The 17,632-nt window shown below is 36.4% G+C and overlaps 1 protein-coding gene across 25 annotated transcripts in view; it reads left to right on the top strand.

Moving 5' to 3' along the window:
- Positions 1 to 17,632, top strand: part of ROBO2 (roundabout guidance receptor 2) — a 1,674,316-nt gene that overhangs the window by 1,488,489 nt on the left and 168,195 nt on the right. For all 25 annotated transcript variants that reach the window (XM_021071393.1, XM_021071387.1, XM_021071400.1 and 22 more), the window contains 2 exons: positions 10,476 to 10,633; positions 13,636 to 13,756. In XM_021071393.1, the coding sequence (XP_020927052.1) occupies positions 10,476 to 10,633; positions 13,636 to 13,756 (279 nt within the window). The remainder of the gene's footprint in view (positions 1 to 10,475; positions 10,634 to 13,635; positions 13,757 to 17,632) is intronic.

Here is a 17,632-nt window from a genome sequence, read left to right as displayed (position 1 = left end):
GGATAGGGAAGACTCAAAAGATAATTTGATCCATTCTCTCATTGCAGAGCATATACTCTGTGGCTGCCCAAGGTTGACCCTAGGGTTTCAGAGGAAGAGGGGGACTTTCTTCCATGTTTCATAGGACTTCTTTTTAGTTTCATATAAGATATGAAGGTTTGATTAAAGTATATATGAATTTTTTTTAATATTAACTACTTTTGGGAAAAAGCACTTATAATACATTTTCACCATGAGAGCTCAGTATCACACTGAAGAAAGTTGTCTATTATTTGTTCTTTGGTCTCAGTTTGTTTTCATAGAGTACATGGCAAGGTTGGATGGATGGGGTGAGGGGGTGTGGCCTTAGCATCAGGAGTAAAAGAAATTGTGATACTCATAGGCTTAAGCACATTGTTTTGTGGTTGTTGTCAATGGTGTCATATAAAGTTTTCTGAAATAATTTAAATGTGATCCTTAGCACATTTGCACTCATAAAAAGTGCTTGGATATGCTTCTTGCTTCCTCTTCTCCTGCTTAGCTGTCAAAACATGGTGATGCTTTTGAAGATTTATGGTAGGTGGGTAATGAGATTGCTGAATGTTAACTGCAGCATTCAGAATTCATTTGGTGGCAAAAGAAAAGAAGGTTACTGGGTCTTTGGGATAGAGTAGAGAGATGAGAGAGCTTTATTTAATCAGCCAATTTAAAAGTAAATATGCTATATTCTGGATTAGGAAACATTTCAAGCTTCTTGTCATGTAGTAATCAAATAGGACATTTCCCAAAGAATATAGGATGTCAAATTACATCCATTTCAGCAAAATTCCTGACAGCCTACAGTAATGCTCATATTTTGCAGTGCAGACATATGCAAATTTTAATATTAGATGGGAAAGACTAAAGAGCCCACAGGCAACTGGGACATGATTTTTTTTTTTTTTAATGACGTAAGTTTCAGGTATTAGCATTATAGTTCAACACCTGCATACGCTAAGGGTGATCACCTCCACAGGTGTATAAAAAATACTTTCATTGTTGCATTAGAAATTCAAGTTAAGTCTCATGCAGTTAGGCTTTGGCTAATGCTCCTGTGTAAAAGAGGAAACTAAATAGTGTGCTCGCCAAGTGGTCATTTTTAAATTCATGGATTATGAATTTATACTCTAAATCAGACCTCTGGTGACTATGGTTACAAAACGTGTTGTTAAACTAGGTGATGTGATGGAAACTGTGAAATCAGAAGAATTATGTTGAAAGTGCATAGATGCATCATAATAGCCCACGTATTCAGAAATTTGTTGAGTTTCAGGTAGAGGAGAAAAAAGAGCAACAGTAGTTTCAAAGTAACTGGCATTCTTGACAAGAAAGGTTGACCTTGACCTTATTCTCCTTCCAACCCTCATTTCATCAGCAGGGGTGAGATTACTTTGAGACCCTGCCAATAGGTAATAAATAACACATAAATTCCAGGACACCCTCGCACTGTAGGGTGCCCTAATGTGTAATAATCCTTAGACTATTGAGTTTATAACTCATGACATCTGGCAGTTACTTGGCATTGTAATTCATGTTGATCATGCACATCAGAATACACCATGGGAGAGAAATATCACAACACTAACCCGTTGATACTAGGAGAGGGTGAAACGACAGGAAGGTGCTGCTGAGACCGTGCACCTCTGTGAACTGTGTGATGTTAGAAGGATGTAAAAGCTAATGCCTTCAGATAAGGGCTAACGGGGTGGGAGGGAAGTAGTAATCTTTTAGGATCCAGAAGAAAGCAGCCCATTAATATTTACTCGATAGCACTCATTATTCCTTTATTCAAATCGACAGATGTATCATTAAAGTTGTAATGAATCTTGAAGTTTGAATTTAAACATATGTTTATGTATATTTTAAATTTAAATGTGCACTTATAGAGATATATTGAATTTAAAAATTTAAAGCTATATAAATGAGATGTGTCCCTTTCAATTTTTTTGTTTTCTTTGGTCTAAGAATGAGAGCTAAATGAGGCAAAAGAGAAAAAGAAAGGTGTAGGACAAAGATGGGAAGTAGTGGGCAGAAGGAAAAAAAGCCCCTTGCAAATCACCTGTAACAAGCCTTTCTGGTATCTAGCAGCCTAACTGCTTTAGCTGAAGACTTGAGGCTCAGGGGACATGAACCAGATTGAAGAGCTAGAAGCAGACAGATGGCTATTTGTAATCATCCTGTAAATGTAAATCCTATTAAGATGTTGTGATTATTGATTGATTAATGATTGATTAATTGATGTCCCAACCCAGATTCAAAGAAAGTAGGAAGGAGCATTATAAGCTTGACATAATCTGGTGTTTCCCTTTGTTACCGTTTTGAGAAATATTATTTAATACTTTTTTAAAAGGGATAGTCTGTGTAGTTCTGAATTTTAAGTTCATGGTATTATTTCTTCCAATAGTCAGAGTTATAACCATCTCTGTGACCGAGACTGGAATTAGCTCTAAAAGAGGCAGGTGTTAGGGAGTTCCCGTTGTGGCACAGTGGTTAACAAATCCAACTAGGAAGCATGAGGTTTCGGGTTCGGTCCCTGCCCTTGCTCAGTGGGTTAAGGATCCAGCGTTGCTGTGAGCTGTGGTGTAGGTTGCAGACGTAGCTCGGATCCTGCGTTGTTGTGGCTCTGGCGTAGGCTGGGGGCTACAGCTCCGATTTGACCCCTAGCCTGGGAACCTCCATATGCCGCAGGAGTGGCCCAAAGAAATAGCAAAAAGACAAAAAAAAAAAAAAAAAAGAGGCAGGTGTTAAAAGGAGTTTGTGTAGCAGAGTAGAATATTTTGGGGATGTGGGGAGTTTTACAGAGCAGGAAAGCATTTCCTTGAACAGGTGTAGGCCAGGACCCCCAGTTCTCCACGTCATCCTCCTCCTGACATACTGTATTTAGGCATACTCTCTAAGTTGTCCTCACTCCTTTGAATTTATGAGATTCTAGAAACTTCAACCCCACATGAACAATTTTGTGGACAATGGCAGTTTAAGGAAGAAAAAAAAAAAGAGGCATCCATTAAACATTAATTAGCATCAATCCACAACTTCCTCCAAGCTAATGGATATGGTATGCAGATCCCTGTCAAATATCAGATGCTAAGCTTTGCCAAAAATAGGACTTCCAAGTGCTGAAGGCATGCCAACTGCTAGCTCCTTAACTCAAACCAAAGGAAATGATTGCCAGAGACAGGCCTGGAGTCTGCTGTGGTCAGATGTCACCAGTTTGCACTGCCACATGTGATCCAAGAGTTTATGAATGATCTCAACACTGGTCCCCAAGGAGAACATATGCATTACAGAGGTTACGGATACAAATTACAGAGAGCACGATGTTTCCATGCAATTTCTAAGAATCCTTCAGCAAGTTTTGAACATTAATGGAAAACATTAAGGAAGACTTGGCACTCTTCGGGGGACTTCAAATTATATTGTGGGTGAGGACAGAACAGGGCTAAAAAAAGGATTCAAGAATAAAGACTTGGCTAAGAAATTTGGAACTGGCCATTCTTCTTGGGTGAATTGTATGCTTGTGTATTTTATTCCCTGCAGAATTCGAGGCTTTACAAAATGCTATGACTTGAAAATGAGCAAGTCACAGGTTATCCTTGTTCATTCAGCATGCTCCAATTCATAGCATTGGTTTAGCTGGATCATTTGCTCAGTGAATTTGCTTGCCCAGGGAATCTTAGTAGAGAAGAGGGGTGAGAGCTTCTCATTTTGGAATTGTCAGCATGTTGCAGAGGTGCCAGAGTGTCAGCTTGCACAGCAGTAGCAGGATGTCTCCCCACTGAGTTATTTCTTTCCCATTCCCCTTCTGTGCAGAAGAAACCACTTATGATTTGTTCCCTCAATATCAGATTTTTATTGTCTATTTAGCTGGTGGTTGGCCTGTCCATTCTGACTGTATTTTGTTTGATTGTACCAATATAATAATGTAGTTTGTTGCGAATGATTCCTCTTCAGATTTATTAGGTCTTTTGGTCATTGAAACTTCGAAGAATATGGAATTATTATAGCTTATCAATGGGGAGTTGAAAGAGGAAACAATTTAAACTGACCTAAAAATGAAAGAAAATGTATCTGGATCACATAAGTAGAAAGTCCAGATTTAACACAGTCTTTAGGACTGGTATGTCTAGTTATGGCATCAGTAACCCAGATTTTTCCTAGTGTGCAGAGCTTCAGTTTCATCCTGAGGCTGGAGCTCCCCTGCTGGGGTCATAGCCAGGCAGCCCTCAACAGCCATTCCCTGAAGCAAGAAGAGACAGTGTGCTTTCCCCGGGAGGTAGAGGACGTGAACTTCAGCTTGGTTGGGCTTATACCTGGTTGTTCCCCACATGAGAGCTGGTGCTGGTGCTGGTGAGGTTAGGAAAATAATGTTGTGAGAGTTATAGGAGTGGCCATCACTTCTTTTTCTTAGACCATTGTAATATTTACATGATATGCTATAACTTGGTGCTAATGGTCTTATTGGTTGCACATAAATATTCTGTTGCTTTGAGTGATTGATTTCTGATGTTTTTGAACTACCTGCCTTCTATTTTAGAGGTATATGAGCTTATAGGAAGGCAGGTCGAGTACACTGTCTCTTAATCTTCAGAACTAACATTTTGAAATCAAATTAAAACTTGATGATCTATTTTGTACAACAAGAAAAAGACCGCAACACATCCCTTGAAGAGGAGTTCATCCACTCAGTCAACCTGTCGAGTATACTTGATCAGCTTGTCTGAGGCTCTTCAAGATGGGAGCCCTTGGAAGAGTTACCTAGTGTATGTATAAAATAAAAAACTGAAGCTAATTCCAAAGGAAGAGTATATGTTTGAAGAAAGAAATAGGAAAAAATAAGGGAACAAAGAGGTATCTTGGAAAAATTTTCAGGCCAAAAGACTGTGTATGAGAGTTTATACTTATAATTAGATGTTCCTCTGTATGTCCATGGCAAGAGGGTTGCAGAAATGTATGTCATGAGGCTAGAAATATAAGCCGTGATCTGATTCTATACAACATTTGATATCACATTAAGAAGAGAAATTTATCATAAGAGCCATCTAAAAAGTTGTGAAAAAGGAATTTACATGATCATATTTGCACTTTAGCAGACTCATAATAAAGAGTTAAAAAGAAAAATCAGAGGAAAATTGCAAACAAGATACTCTTGCAGTAATGCAAGGAAGAGATAAGGACCTCCTGAACTAGGGCGGCAGGTGGGAGGGGCAAGATAAATAGAAGCAGTTGATACTGCAGATCAGTATAGTGTAATGATTGTGTCTAGGATCTAGGGTCAGACTTGTAGGGTTCAAACTCTCTACTTACCTACTCCAGCAGGTCATTCAAAATGATCTATTACATGTCCATGATGCCAGATTTTGCACATAGTGTATCCTCATTAAATATTAGCTATTATTAGTTACTTTTAAAATAGGGAGATCAAAATGTTATTATGTGTGCTGCTAACTGATCCAAAAAAGCAAGTTTAAAAAAAAATTCTTATTGAAAAGCAACATGTAATTTCATATATTGTCTATATGCATGATTAAGAGCTTCTGACAATCCTTCTAAGTATCAAGACCTACTTAAAGTTTGTATTCATAAACTAAAATGTGCACCAGGTAAGCATCTCTTAGAACTAGTGGTCATTTTCCACTGAGCAGCCTCATGACATGCAGCTCCTACAGCTCAGCAGCACATCCAGAGAGAAATCCTGTTGGCAAGGGAGCCTGGAGTTCAGTGTTGCTTTGAGTTGCTAGAGGTTTCAGCTGAAGCTAATCATGCTTTTAATTAAAATTTCTTTTTAAACTACCTTTCTTGTGATCAGTTTGGTTGGTTGTGGATCATTAGATTATGATGTATATATTTCCATCAATAATATTTTTAGGCTCTACATTTCTAATAACTGCTTGAGAGATTGGGTACATGGTAAGTCAGAAATGTATCTTTTAGAAGTCTGTTAATTATGTAGTCTAGTCCCATTGTTATTGCTAATTTATTTTAATAAAATAAGATGGAAACATCAAAATAGTGACTTGCCTTGTCTTTGTTGACTAAAGCAAAAAAGAATTTTTGAAGACTATTGATTTAGGACAGAAGAGAGAGAACTTGGTGAGTGAAAGAATGCGGGGTTGGGAAGAAGCAGGAGTCCAGGACGTGAGCTCTAAAGGGACACCTAGATTTGGAGCTTTTTTGGGACACTGTATTGGTTACTTACTGCTGTATCACAAATTACCACCATACCTCATGGCTTAAAACAACACACATTTATTCTGTCTCTGGGTGAGGAACCCAGATATGAGTTAATTTAGACTTCTGCTATAGGATCTCTCACAAAGCTGCAGTGAAAATGCTAGTCAGGGCTGTGGTCTTATGTTAAGGCTCAACTGTGGAAGTTTCTGCTCCCAAATTTAAGTCATTGTTGACAGCATTTGGGCCCCCAAAAGATGTTGGACTAAGGTCTCAGTTCCTTGCTTGCTGTTGACCAAATGGGCCTCTTTATCAAGCAGCAAGGCATCTTGCATGGTCAGAGGAAGTCTCTGAGAGGGAGAGACGGAAACAGAGAGATAGACAGAGAGCGCCGAAACGATGGACCTTACAATCTTTTATAACCTAATTTTGGAAGTGACGTTCTGTCACTTCATTAAAGTCATATCACTAGGTCCAGCCCACAGTGAAGGAGAGGCGATGATACAATGAAATTCCAGGAGGGAGAGATCAGTAAGGAGCATTTAGAGAAAAAGCCTACCACAGGCACTGTCATGTCATTCTTATGTTATACAGTATGTGTTAACCATTTTATAAGACGGCACCAAGCACATTGTCTTCAGTATCTTCCTGCAGAACTGAGTTATTTGGTATCAGTCTTTGTTTTATAAATAGGAACAATATTTTATCAAACACACTAGTAATTCAGAATTTTCTGATCTTCTAGAATAACCCTCTAAATCACAGTGCATGTCAATGTAAAAAGAATGCAAATCTCATCTAGTTTATAACTAACTTAGTGAACTGTCCTCTGTGCTTTTCAGCTCATATACAGAAATGGATATTTGGGTTCTCACCAATTTAGCCAAAATAGATTTCTGTTTTCTCTCATAGAGATTTGAACCCTTGTATTCTAAACTTAGATCTGCAAGCAAGTACTGTACAAAAATTGTACCTATTATATCTTTTTTCTTTGAAGAGTAACTTGCCGCTACCCTCCCAGCTTTTTGTCATTTTAACCAGATTCTTTATAGTTTATCAGGTTTATTTCTCTTCACTCTCTTTAAAGACCTGTTTGGAGCTTTAAGTAATACATATATTCCTGCATACGTATATTCTTGTTTGGGCATTGAACACGTGGCTTTCAGTTCTTTGTAGAATAGGGGCTTAATGAGAAAAACATATATAAACTCAATTTTGACTTGCTTTGCTTTTTTACATTTATAGGATGGTTTTAGTTCCTTTATCTAAAGTAAATGAATCCTTTACTATAAAGAACAACCTTCTATTTTTTTTATCACTTGAGTAAAGCACAGGGAAAAATCCAGGACAGAAATGAGTAATTAGCACAAAAATTGGAAACAATAAGTATTTCATTTTACTTTTATATTCATTTACATTTGTGAATGAATATACAAACCCCAGAGACAGATAACCACATATCAGAACATTTACACAGTTTGAAAAGAATAAAAATGACTTTTTCCTAAGAGGTTCTCTGCTGTGCCAGACCCTGCTGAAAGGGTTGCTTTTCTCTTGAATATTTTATTAGAGAGACAGAAAAAAAAAAAAATGAAACAATTTCATTACCCTCAAAGACATAGGGTAAAAGAAATGGTATCACTAAGCAAAAATGAATTACTCTACAAACCCCAGAGAGCATTTTACAAGTTGAAGAGGGTACAGTACCAATTATACTATTATCTCACCCTACTCTCTCGGTGAATAGTCTGAAAGCCTAAAATTACAGTTGATGTTAGATTTCTTGGCTTCATTTGCAAATTGGAGTCATTTTCTTTTTTTGTGAATGCCATAAACACATGTTATATTGTTTAAGAGTAGCAGTCCTTAGTTTGTTATGATATTTTTCTCCTTTTTGTCCCCCATGTCAAAGGACCTTTTTTTCCCCCCTCTCTTAATTTGGCTTGTTGCAAATTGATATAATACTGTGTTTCTTGAATGATTTGCAGTGGTCTTAAGTACCATTTGAGCAGAGACTTTTGGCATGTGATTTGTTAGGAGGCCATTTCTGGAGAAGGTCCTCCAACTGGCCAGATGTGTCATTTTGGAACAGATTGAGGGCCTGCCAAAACACCATTTGCTGCCAGTACCGGATATTGTAGGGGTGCTCGCCACCCTGTTACCATATTTTTGCACATCTTAACATTGCATAAATAGTCAGCTGTTCTGCATTTAGAATATAAATGAGCCACCAGCTTGCTCTCCCTTGAGGATTTACCTGCTATAAGGAACCATGTTGTTAACCCCTTTATATCCTCCTATCTGAGCAGCACATTTAAATGCACATTTCTCTCAGCCCATTCAGAAGCAAATCCTTATGCATATAAATCACACCTTTCTCACCAGTTAGAGAGCCAAAAAAAAGTGTGCAGTTCACTGTGTTAAAATGGAACACATTTCCTCAGGAGCAAAAGCAGTAAAGTAATCAGTTTATCAACTGAGAGTGAGCAATTTGTGCTGACTCTTTCATACTGCTCCTTCAATAGGAGACAAAGTTCTCTAATCTCATAAAAAGGCATGACTTCATTAAGATAGAAAACTATGTTGTCGCCAGAGACAAGACGAGAAAAGCCCTAGAAGTCACTCAGTTGTCTCTCTGGACCTATTTTCAGGACAGGGAATTTTTATTTATTTGGAGAATGGCAATTAACCTAGAGACTTGGCTCAACAAAGAAGCAGAGAGCTGAAGTGGGTCTCATTATAGGACATCAAAGGCTGTTGGTTTGACCTAATCCACATTTGCAGCAGATGATTTACATAATAGGCTAACACAAGCTGCCCAATTTTGATTTCAAATAGCTTGACTGATTTATATATATAAACTGTATGTGTGTGAATATGTATATGTACGTATGTGTGTGTATATACATACATAAATACATATACACACTTGTGTGTGTATATATATATACACACACATATGTACATATATACATATACACGCGTGTGTGTGTGTATGTGTGTGTAGTTGTTCATTTTACCTCAAGGTACATTTGGGAAAAAAAAAAAAAAAGCTTGCCAGTGTTAGAATATCACAGAATAGGAGAAGTCAAGACTGTTAGAAAAAGCAGAGGCAATGGTAGTATATGGTATATTAGCAGGTTTCAACTACTTTTTTTTTTAATTGAAGTCTTGTTGACTTATTATATTAGTTTCAGGTGTACAACATAGCGATTCCATATTTTTATAGACGACACACCAGACGAAGTCGTTATAAGATATTGACTATATTCCCTGTGCTGTACATGACATCCTTAAAACTTATTTATTTTATAACTAGTAGTCTGTACCTCTTAATCTCCCTCACCTGTTTCCTCAACTGCCTTTTTAAATGTTTAGCCTAAAATAGATGCATCTTTTATTTGCTAAATAAACCTGTGTTCTACAATCTGATAGGACTGAGCCATTTCTCCAGGCTTTTCATCTTACCGGGGGAAGAAAAGTACACAGATAGATAGGTGACATTTGGAGAGCTAGGCATGCCAGATTTTCGGAGGTTACAATGGAGGTCCAACCTGCTGTTCTCCTAATGAAAGGAGGGGAAATTCAGACTGGCACAACTGCTATAAGGGATATCTCTGCTCCGAATGTCACACTGCCCAGATGTCGCTCGGCAGGTGGAGATGCAGACAGAATGGAAATGTAGCCCCGTGTGGGTGGGTGCTAGTGCGTTGCAAGGGTGAACAATGAGTCTGTCTTCAGAAGTGTGATCAAAACAGTGTGGATCTTGTCCATATTCATGTCAGGAGAAAGCGTTTTCTTAAACAGTTTCCCCCCAGCTTCCCTTCCCAGACTGACACGTATACATGATCCCAGATCACGTGCTCATGAAGCTCATGACTCATTTCGGGGCTTTAAGTATAACTCGGCAATTTACGTTAATGTATTTATATACCTGCATGTATGTGTATATGCTTTTTAATAGAAAACAGCATCATACTACAGTTTTTTACCTCGAGTTTTAAATCTCAGAACTATGCCGTGAATGTTTCTCATGTCTTTTTCCGTAGGCTAATCTCACTTTTAACTCAGATTTTATAACAAAGGTTCCTGATCATATAGTTTGTCATTTCCCTTTTATGAGCATTTAGGCTAGCTTTAAAATATTTTAAGATGGACATGGTTCTGTTCTCAGCAACTACTCTGACAAATTTTATTAGAACAAAGCTGAGACTTGAAGTTGCCCATGGTAAGAGAAAGCTAAAATTACTGTCACTGAGTTTTCTTTTACTACAATTGTTTTTCTTCAGTGTTACGAGATGACTTCCGGCAAAATCCCACAGATGTTGTAGTGGCAGCCGGAGAGCCTGCGATTCTGGAGTGCCAGCCTCCCCGGGGACACCCAGAACCCACCATCTACTGGAAAAAAGACAAAATTCGAATTGATGACAAGGAAGAAAGAATAAGCGTGAGTTACATTGAAATGGACCCCTAGAGAAATTGAATATAAAGTCTTAAAAATGGATGTATTTTATTATTTTATTAATAAAGTTGTAGAACTGTATTTGAGTACTACCTACCATTTACCATTTAAACTGTATTGAAAGAACTGAAAAAGGATAACCAAAAACAAAAGCTTTGAAGTGAGGCTTTTCAAAGAGACAACAGTTACATAAATCAAGTGTATATGCTATTAATGACTGCACCAATCTGAATACTAAATATATCTTTCCAGTAGAATATCGATGTCAAAGCTGTTTTTAAGATCTCCAAATGCATCTATTGATCATACAGCACATGAGTGTCAAAGTGTAAATAATGGCCATAAACTGTATTTACCAGAACATTTCTTTTTGTACTACTTTCAAAATTGTTAGAGGACACAGTTTGAATTGATGAATATTTCAGGCTTATTTCCAGTTTTTCCAATGTAATATTTATAACTAAAATACGAAAATTAATTTCAAAGTTTAGAGGACACAAAGTGAAATCAATGTAAAAATAACTCCCTGGTTCTACGCTTTTAACTCTTATAGAAAAAGTAGACTATTTTCAAGGGCAATTGATGATCAGGTTAATCAGGTGATTAATATCCAAAAAACGAGATACCCAGAAAATGGTAAAAACGTAGAAAAATGGCATACAGTAATTTGGTTTTTTCAGAGGATCCACTTATTCATCATGTATGTGTAAAGTTTGTGAGAGCAGTCCACTGAAAGAGTAATAATGATGCCTCAATATTTGACAGTGTTCTTGGTATAATTTTAATATTCAGTATAATAATTGAGAATTAATATATTTTATTTAAAATAATGTCTCATTTCACTGAACGAGTGTGCCATTTCCATCAAAAAGTCTATGTTGTCTGGGTGTCTATTATCTTTAAAGATGTCTTATAAATGAGGTTTTATTCTCACGTGCATATTATAATTACATCAAAACAGACCAGAGTTCCTTTCGTGGCTCAACAGTTAATGAACCCGCCTGGAATACATGAGGATGTGGGTTCCATCCCTGGCCTCGCTCTGTGGGTTAAGGATCCAGTGTTGCTGTGAGCTGTGGTATAGGTCACAGACGTGGCTCAGATCCCATGTTGCTGTAGCTGTGGTATAGGCTGGCAGGTGTAGCTCTGATTCGACCCCTAGCCTGGGAACTTCCATATGCCATGAGTGCAGCCCTAAAAAGCAAAAAAATTAAAAATAAAAATAAGTAACTAAATAAACAGAACCAGAGAGGCCATACAAAAGATCACAACATATTTTCCTATGATTCTGGCTTGAACGGTTGACATTGTGAGCATCAACATTGCAGGTGCACTTTGTTCCCCATGGTCTGTGCTTGGGTACCCAGCTTAAAGAAAGGTGCTCCTGGTGATGGTTGAAATCAGTGTTCCAGGGTTTCTGGTTCATGTCTGCATCATTTAGCTTTTGCTTCATAACAACTCACCCTAAGATACAGTGGCTTATAATAAGTATTATATTTATACTATGCTTCTGTGGATAAACTGACAGTTCTTTGCCCTGGGTCAGACTAGCTGATCTTTGCCAGCCTCTCTTATGCTTCTGAGGCTTGTTTAAAGGTGTGCTGGCAGCTGGATGATCTAGGAAAACCTTACTCACATGTCTGGCCATTGACTGCTTCTCAGCTGGGCGTCTTGGTTCTCCTCTTGGCCTCCAGCAGATTAGCTCAGGCTGGTTCTCCTGGTGGTATCAGGTTTCCAGCAGAGGTGAAAGGCCAAGTCTCAGTGTGAGAATGCCTTTCTTCTGATGAAATACTTCTTTAGTTCCACAGGTCAAATCAAGTCGTATTGTCACACTTAGTTCAAGGGGAGGAGAAATGGCCTTAATGGTTTATGACCTACCATTTGTTAGCTCTATTGCATATACTTGAGAACAGGTTGACAATCTTTTCTAAGTAAAATAAAAAATTTGAAAATCCCTTCCTATGATATGGCAAGTTTTAGAGCCTGAAATACGTCTGATGAAAATATAGCTACTTGAGTTTTTTCTGCCTATGAAATTAAAAATTAACAGAGGAAATCAGCATATTCTTATCTCATATCTATTTAAGAACATTCAATCATTACAAAATAAGATTGCTGAACTAGATAAATACCAAAAAACCCCCTCAAAATTGGAAAAGAAGCTATAAGTTGATGATACACTTACTGAAAACCTAATTCTGCTTTAATGTCCTCTTAACAAACAAACATAATAACTTTAGTATATTTGTTTATCCAAACAAAGATGCTCCTCAATTAAGAAACATTTAGGGAGTACCTATCAGAAACCAATCGTTTGTACCAACTTATGCTCGTCATTTTAAAAAAATTGTTTTTAATCTAACCAGACTTCCTCTTCAAAAGTTACCTCATAAGTATAGTTAAGATGAGACAAAGATAATTTTAGTGCTAATAATTGAAATGTAAGCTCCACAAAGGCAGAGATTTGTATTATTTGGTTTACTACTGAATCTCGAAGGCCTCGAACAACACTGCCCAGCCCAGAGAGGTACTCAACAAATACTCGTTGAATTCTTCTGAGCCAGCTGAATTTCATTATATTATCCAAAGCAGATATCTAGTGTTCTTTTTTGATGACAAATGTCTATAGCAATTCAATCAACAGAATCTCAGACTGAAGGAACACCAACCATTGGGGTTTAATGGGGGCACATGACTTAAAATAGGACCAGGCAAGAAAGAGGAAGACTGCCTTAATGAAGCATCTCTAAAAGGGAATACAAAGATTTATAGGGAGAATTTAAGAGAAGAAAGTACACAGGCAGATGTCAAACTAATGGGAGAGTTTTGTGTCTTAGACACTCAGCTATTTCTTTTAGGGAAAAAAAAAATGTCCTTAAAGATTCAACGTGATTTATTTATGACCTGTCTTTCTCTTGTTTCTTTCCCTTTCCATTTTCTTTTCTTTTTTCTTTTTTTTATTTTTATTTTTTATTCAATTTTAACAGATTCGTGGTGGAAAACTGATGATCTCCAACACCAGGAAAAGTGATGCAGGGATGTATACCTGTGTTGGCACCAATATGGTGGGAGAAAGAGACAGTGATCCAGCAGAGCTGACTGTCTTTGGTAAAACTCTCTTTTAAATGATAAATTTCTTTTTTTTTCCTTTGCTTTTAAATATTTTTGCTAATACCAAACACCAGACCATATAGGGACAGTTACTTATGACTTGTGGTGAGTTTGATAGACTAGAATTGTCTTGTTTTCTGGTTCTGTTTTCACATGAAATCTTTGCTATGAAGAAAGATAAAACTTGTGAAATGTTAATTTTTCTACTTTATTCATATGTATTTATCGGACTTTGCCTTTCATCAGAATGGGAAAAATTGCTCTTTTTCAAAATCTATTTGAGAATTTATATCCATCTACAATTTATCACTCAATCCACTGTGATGCTTTTATCAAGTATTTATTATGTGCATGACACAGGATAAGGTTTTTAAAAATAAGAGAGTGCATTGTAGAGATACTTCACTTTTTAAAAAATTTCAAATTGAGCTATTTGCAGTTTTAGCTCATGATGAAAAGACTTGCTTGCTAGTTAAACACACACAATCAAAATTCAGAAAAAAATAAACTTTTGCTGTGATATTATTCATGTTTCTTCAACTTTAAGAACCAAAGGACTCTTTAGCAGGAGTAATTCAATTAATTAGTTAACTGTATCACAGAAACAGAGAAAGCATTAGGAACAAGAAAATCAGAGATGATAAAGATGGCCTAGTGAACAAAAGTAAGGAAAATACTACAGGGCCGCTGTGGAAAATTGAAAGAGAAATACAATGAGAGACAATTGGGGGAAACAGATATCCTAAAGATATTGGGAAATGAAACATTCTTTCAGAAGATACTGAAGTCCCATTCAAGTCCCATTAAAGTCTGTATGGAGATATATATTAGACATATATGTGTATATATACACACAAATGCATACCACATATGTGTATGTATAGACATATAAGTTATATGGATCTATCTACTTATATTTGAATAAAAGAGTCACTATTTCATATATTATGCGATTTCTTTTAAATACAAGAGATAATTTTGAATTTTAAATTACTTTTTTTAATGCCAATAAAATAATCTTGTATATCTAAGTATGATACAATAAGATCTTGCTTCTGGTAGTTACTCCAGAATACACCCAAAGAGAGCATCAGAATCCAACAACATATATCCCTAAAGAAACTTCTTTAGCAGTTTGGGATGTGCTACCCATGGGGTAATGGGAGTGCCATGATGCAAAAAGGAGCCGTATTATGATTTCCATTACATTTAGAGTGTTAGGTATGCTTTATGAATATGAACCAGAGTGCAGGCCTCCCTTTTCAATCACTCTGAATACTGAGTAATCTCTGGTAATACTCCTTGTGGTTACTCAGCAGCTTGAAGTCCCAAATGACCAAACCAAAAGAAATTCCACAATTCATTAAAGGAATTGAATAGTAAAAATAAAATTGTTCAAAGTATGCATGCAAATTTCTGTCAAACAGAGCTCAGACAAGTATCAGATTGTTCCTACATGTCATGCAGTGATCTGTGAGGCTCAAAATGTGCTTCACTCCATGATGAATAAAATGCAGTTTTGCCTGCTAAGATATGGAATTAGTGGTCACTCGGCATTACCATTGAAAACCCATGAGTACAGCTATTCTATTTAAAGAAATACTCATTTTTCTTTTCTGTAGCTACCATGAGCTTTGGACCAGAAAATATGTTACATTACAGCAGTATATATTGCCTTCAGAAAAAAGAAAAATTGAAAGGGTTTAGTGTCATGACGCAAGCAATTAGACTTAGCAATTGTGACTGTTACGAAATATTTACCCTACTTTTCCTAAAGACATGATGAGAACTGCAGGAGATCCCTAAACATGTCAGGAGTAACAGGGGGGACGTCTAAATTAGTTTGAATGTAACTTTAAACCAAAGAGATTGAATTTGTCTAGAGGCAGTTCTTCTGGAACAATTGATTTAGGAAGCTGAGAAACGTTTATCTCACAGTGTAAACTAGTCAGACGGGACCTAAGGGGTTATAAATATAATAAGTTTAGAGAAAAACTAAAATTTTGAAATAATTGGCAAAAAAACAACACCCAAACTCAGAAATAAAGCATAAAAACAGTAGTGTTGGTCTAAATCAAAGTTGTGACAAGTATTGCATGAGAAAGAGCCTTGAGTCTCCAATACTTTGAGAAAATAAAATAACTAGAGTGCTATGTAGAATGAGGCCTTCTTTATTTTATTTTGCTGCTCTTGCATTCAAAAAAATGTTTTGTAGTAAATCTATCTGCACTACATTATTGTTAGATATTATCATTTCTGACCTGAGGTTTATAAAGTAAAACTGGCTACATTTACCCTGCGTCTCTCTGAATTCTGTTTTCATGTAGCAGCAATTCTGCCGTAAAAACTCTGGCTACTCTAAACCACTCTACTCTTCCACCTACTGGAAGTTTTTAAATGTCTTTTGAAACTCAATCTTTAATTTATGTAATGCAGAAAAAGTTGCTGATGATATTTAATTATTCAAAAATACAGTTCACTTATAATGTCAAGAAATCAATGAAAGGGATGAAGGGTCTTTGCAAATACAATAGCCATCTGCAGGCATTTCAATTCTTTAATAAGTGGGCTTGGACTTAGAAATTTTTTTTTAGTTTGGAAGTTGCAACTTGTGCTTTAAAAATCCATCATTTAAATAAAGACATGATCATTCTAACTTAATTTTTAAAATGTTACTGTGCCATATACTATGAATCATTTATGTTGTTTGTTTCTCTATAGTATATCCTGGCCATAAAAATAACATCTCAGTTAAGGGGCAATACCAAATCTAAAAAATGGGAAGTAGGCATCTTAGTGTAGATGGACACTAAAATCCATGGCACCGTGGAGATATCTTCATAAAGAATGTTTCTTAGCAATTTACATATGTTAATTAAGTTCTGAAGATACTGAAGTCAGAGAAACCAGAGTTGAATTATAAAATTAAAATTCTAGTTATGGGTAAGTTTGGGATATCTGTTATCCAGAATTTAAAAAAAAATCAAAAATAAGATTTTTTTCTGTTGATTTTTGTTTTTATTTATTTATTTTTTTGGCCATCCCCATGGCATGCCGAAGTTCCTGGGCCAGAGATCAAACGTGCACCACAACAGAGACCTGAGCCACAGCAGTGACAGCACCAGATCCTTAACTGCTAGGCCACCAGGGACCTCCCTCAATGACTTTTAAATGTTTATAAAAATAATACATGAAAAATAATTTTATGTGTTACATTTTTAATTGACATTAGAAGTATTAAAACTTATAATGAAATACAGAAATATCTGGCTTCCTCTCTTCCTGCCAACACACACACACACACACACACACACACACACACACACACACACACTTCTCATCTTTGAACATTCCCGTATGCCTGTTTTATCTTTTTCCTCTGAGATTTATTTCCATATTTCTATGTGCTTATTCTGCAATTTGCTAAATTATTTTGACTTATTATTTTGGAAGATGATGATTTGACCCCCTAATGCTCCCTTCCTCCCCTTCACCTCCACTTTCACTTTGTTTTGTCCTTTTTAGTATATTGACTTCTGAAACATTTGTTATATAAATATTTAGAATTTGTTGTTATAACTATGCCAATATTGATTGTGAGCTAGGTGTTCCATTTCATTTCTGGTACTGTATTTGGTCTTTTGAATTAGTAATAAACCCATTTTTCCTTTTACTTATGTTTGTCTATACCTGTCATGAACTCTTCTTAAAATCTTGAAAAAAAGTTTAAAATTCTCTAAATTTTATTTAGCTCCTTGTCCACCCTTGCTACAGCCTTTCTAGAAGCCTCAGACCTTCTACCTAATCCAACTAGGCTGGCTGCTATTGAGGTCTACTTTAGAAATCTCATTTTCATATCTATCTTCCCTTTGC

This window comes from Sus scrofa, chromosome 13 (genome assembly GCF_000003025.6).
Source record: "Sus scrofa isolate TJ Tabasco breed Duroc chromosome 13, Sscrofa11.1, whole genome shotgun sequence".
Classification (NCBI taxonomy): domain Eukaryota; kingdom Metazoa; phylum Chordata; class Mammalia; order Artiodactyla; family Suidae; genus Sus; species Sus scrofa.
This window is presented reverse-complemented; position numbering and strand designations above follow the sequence as displayed.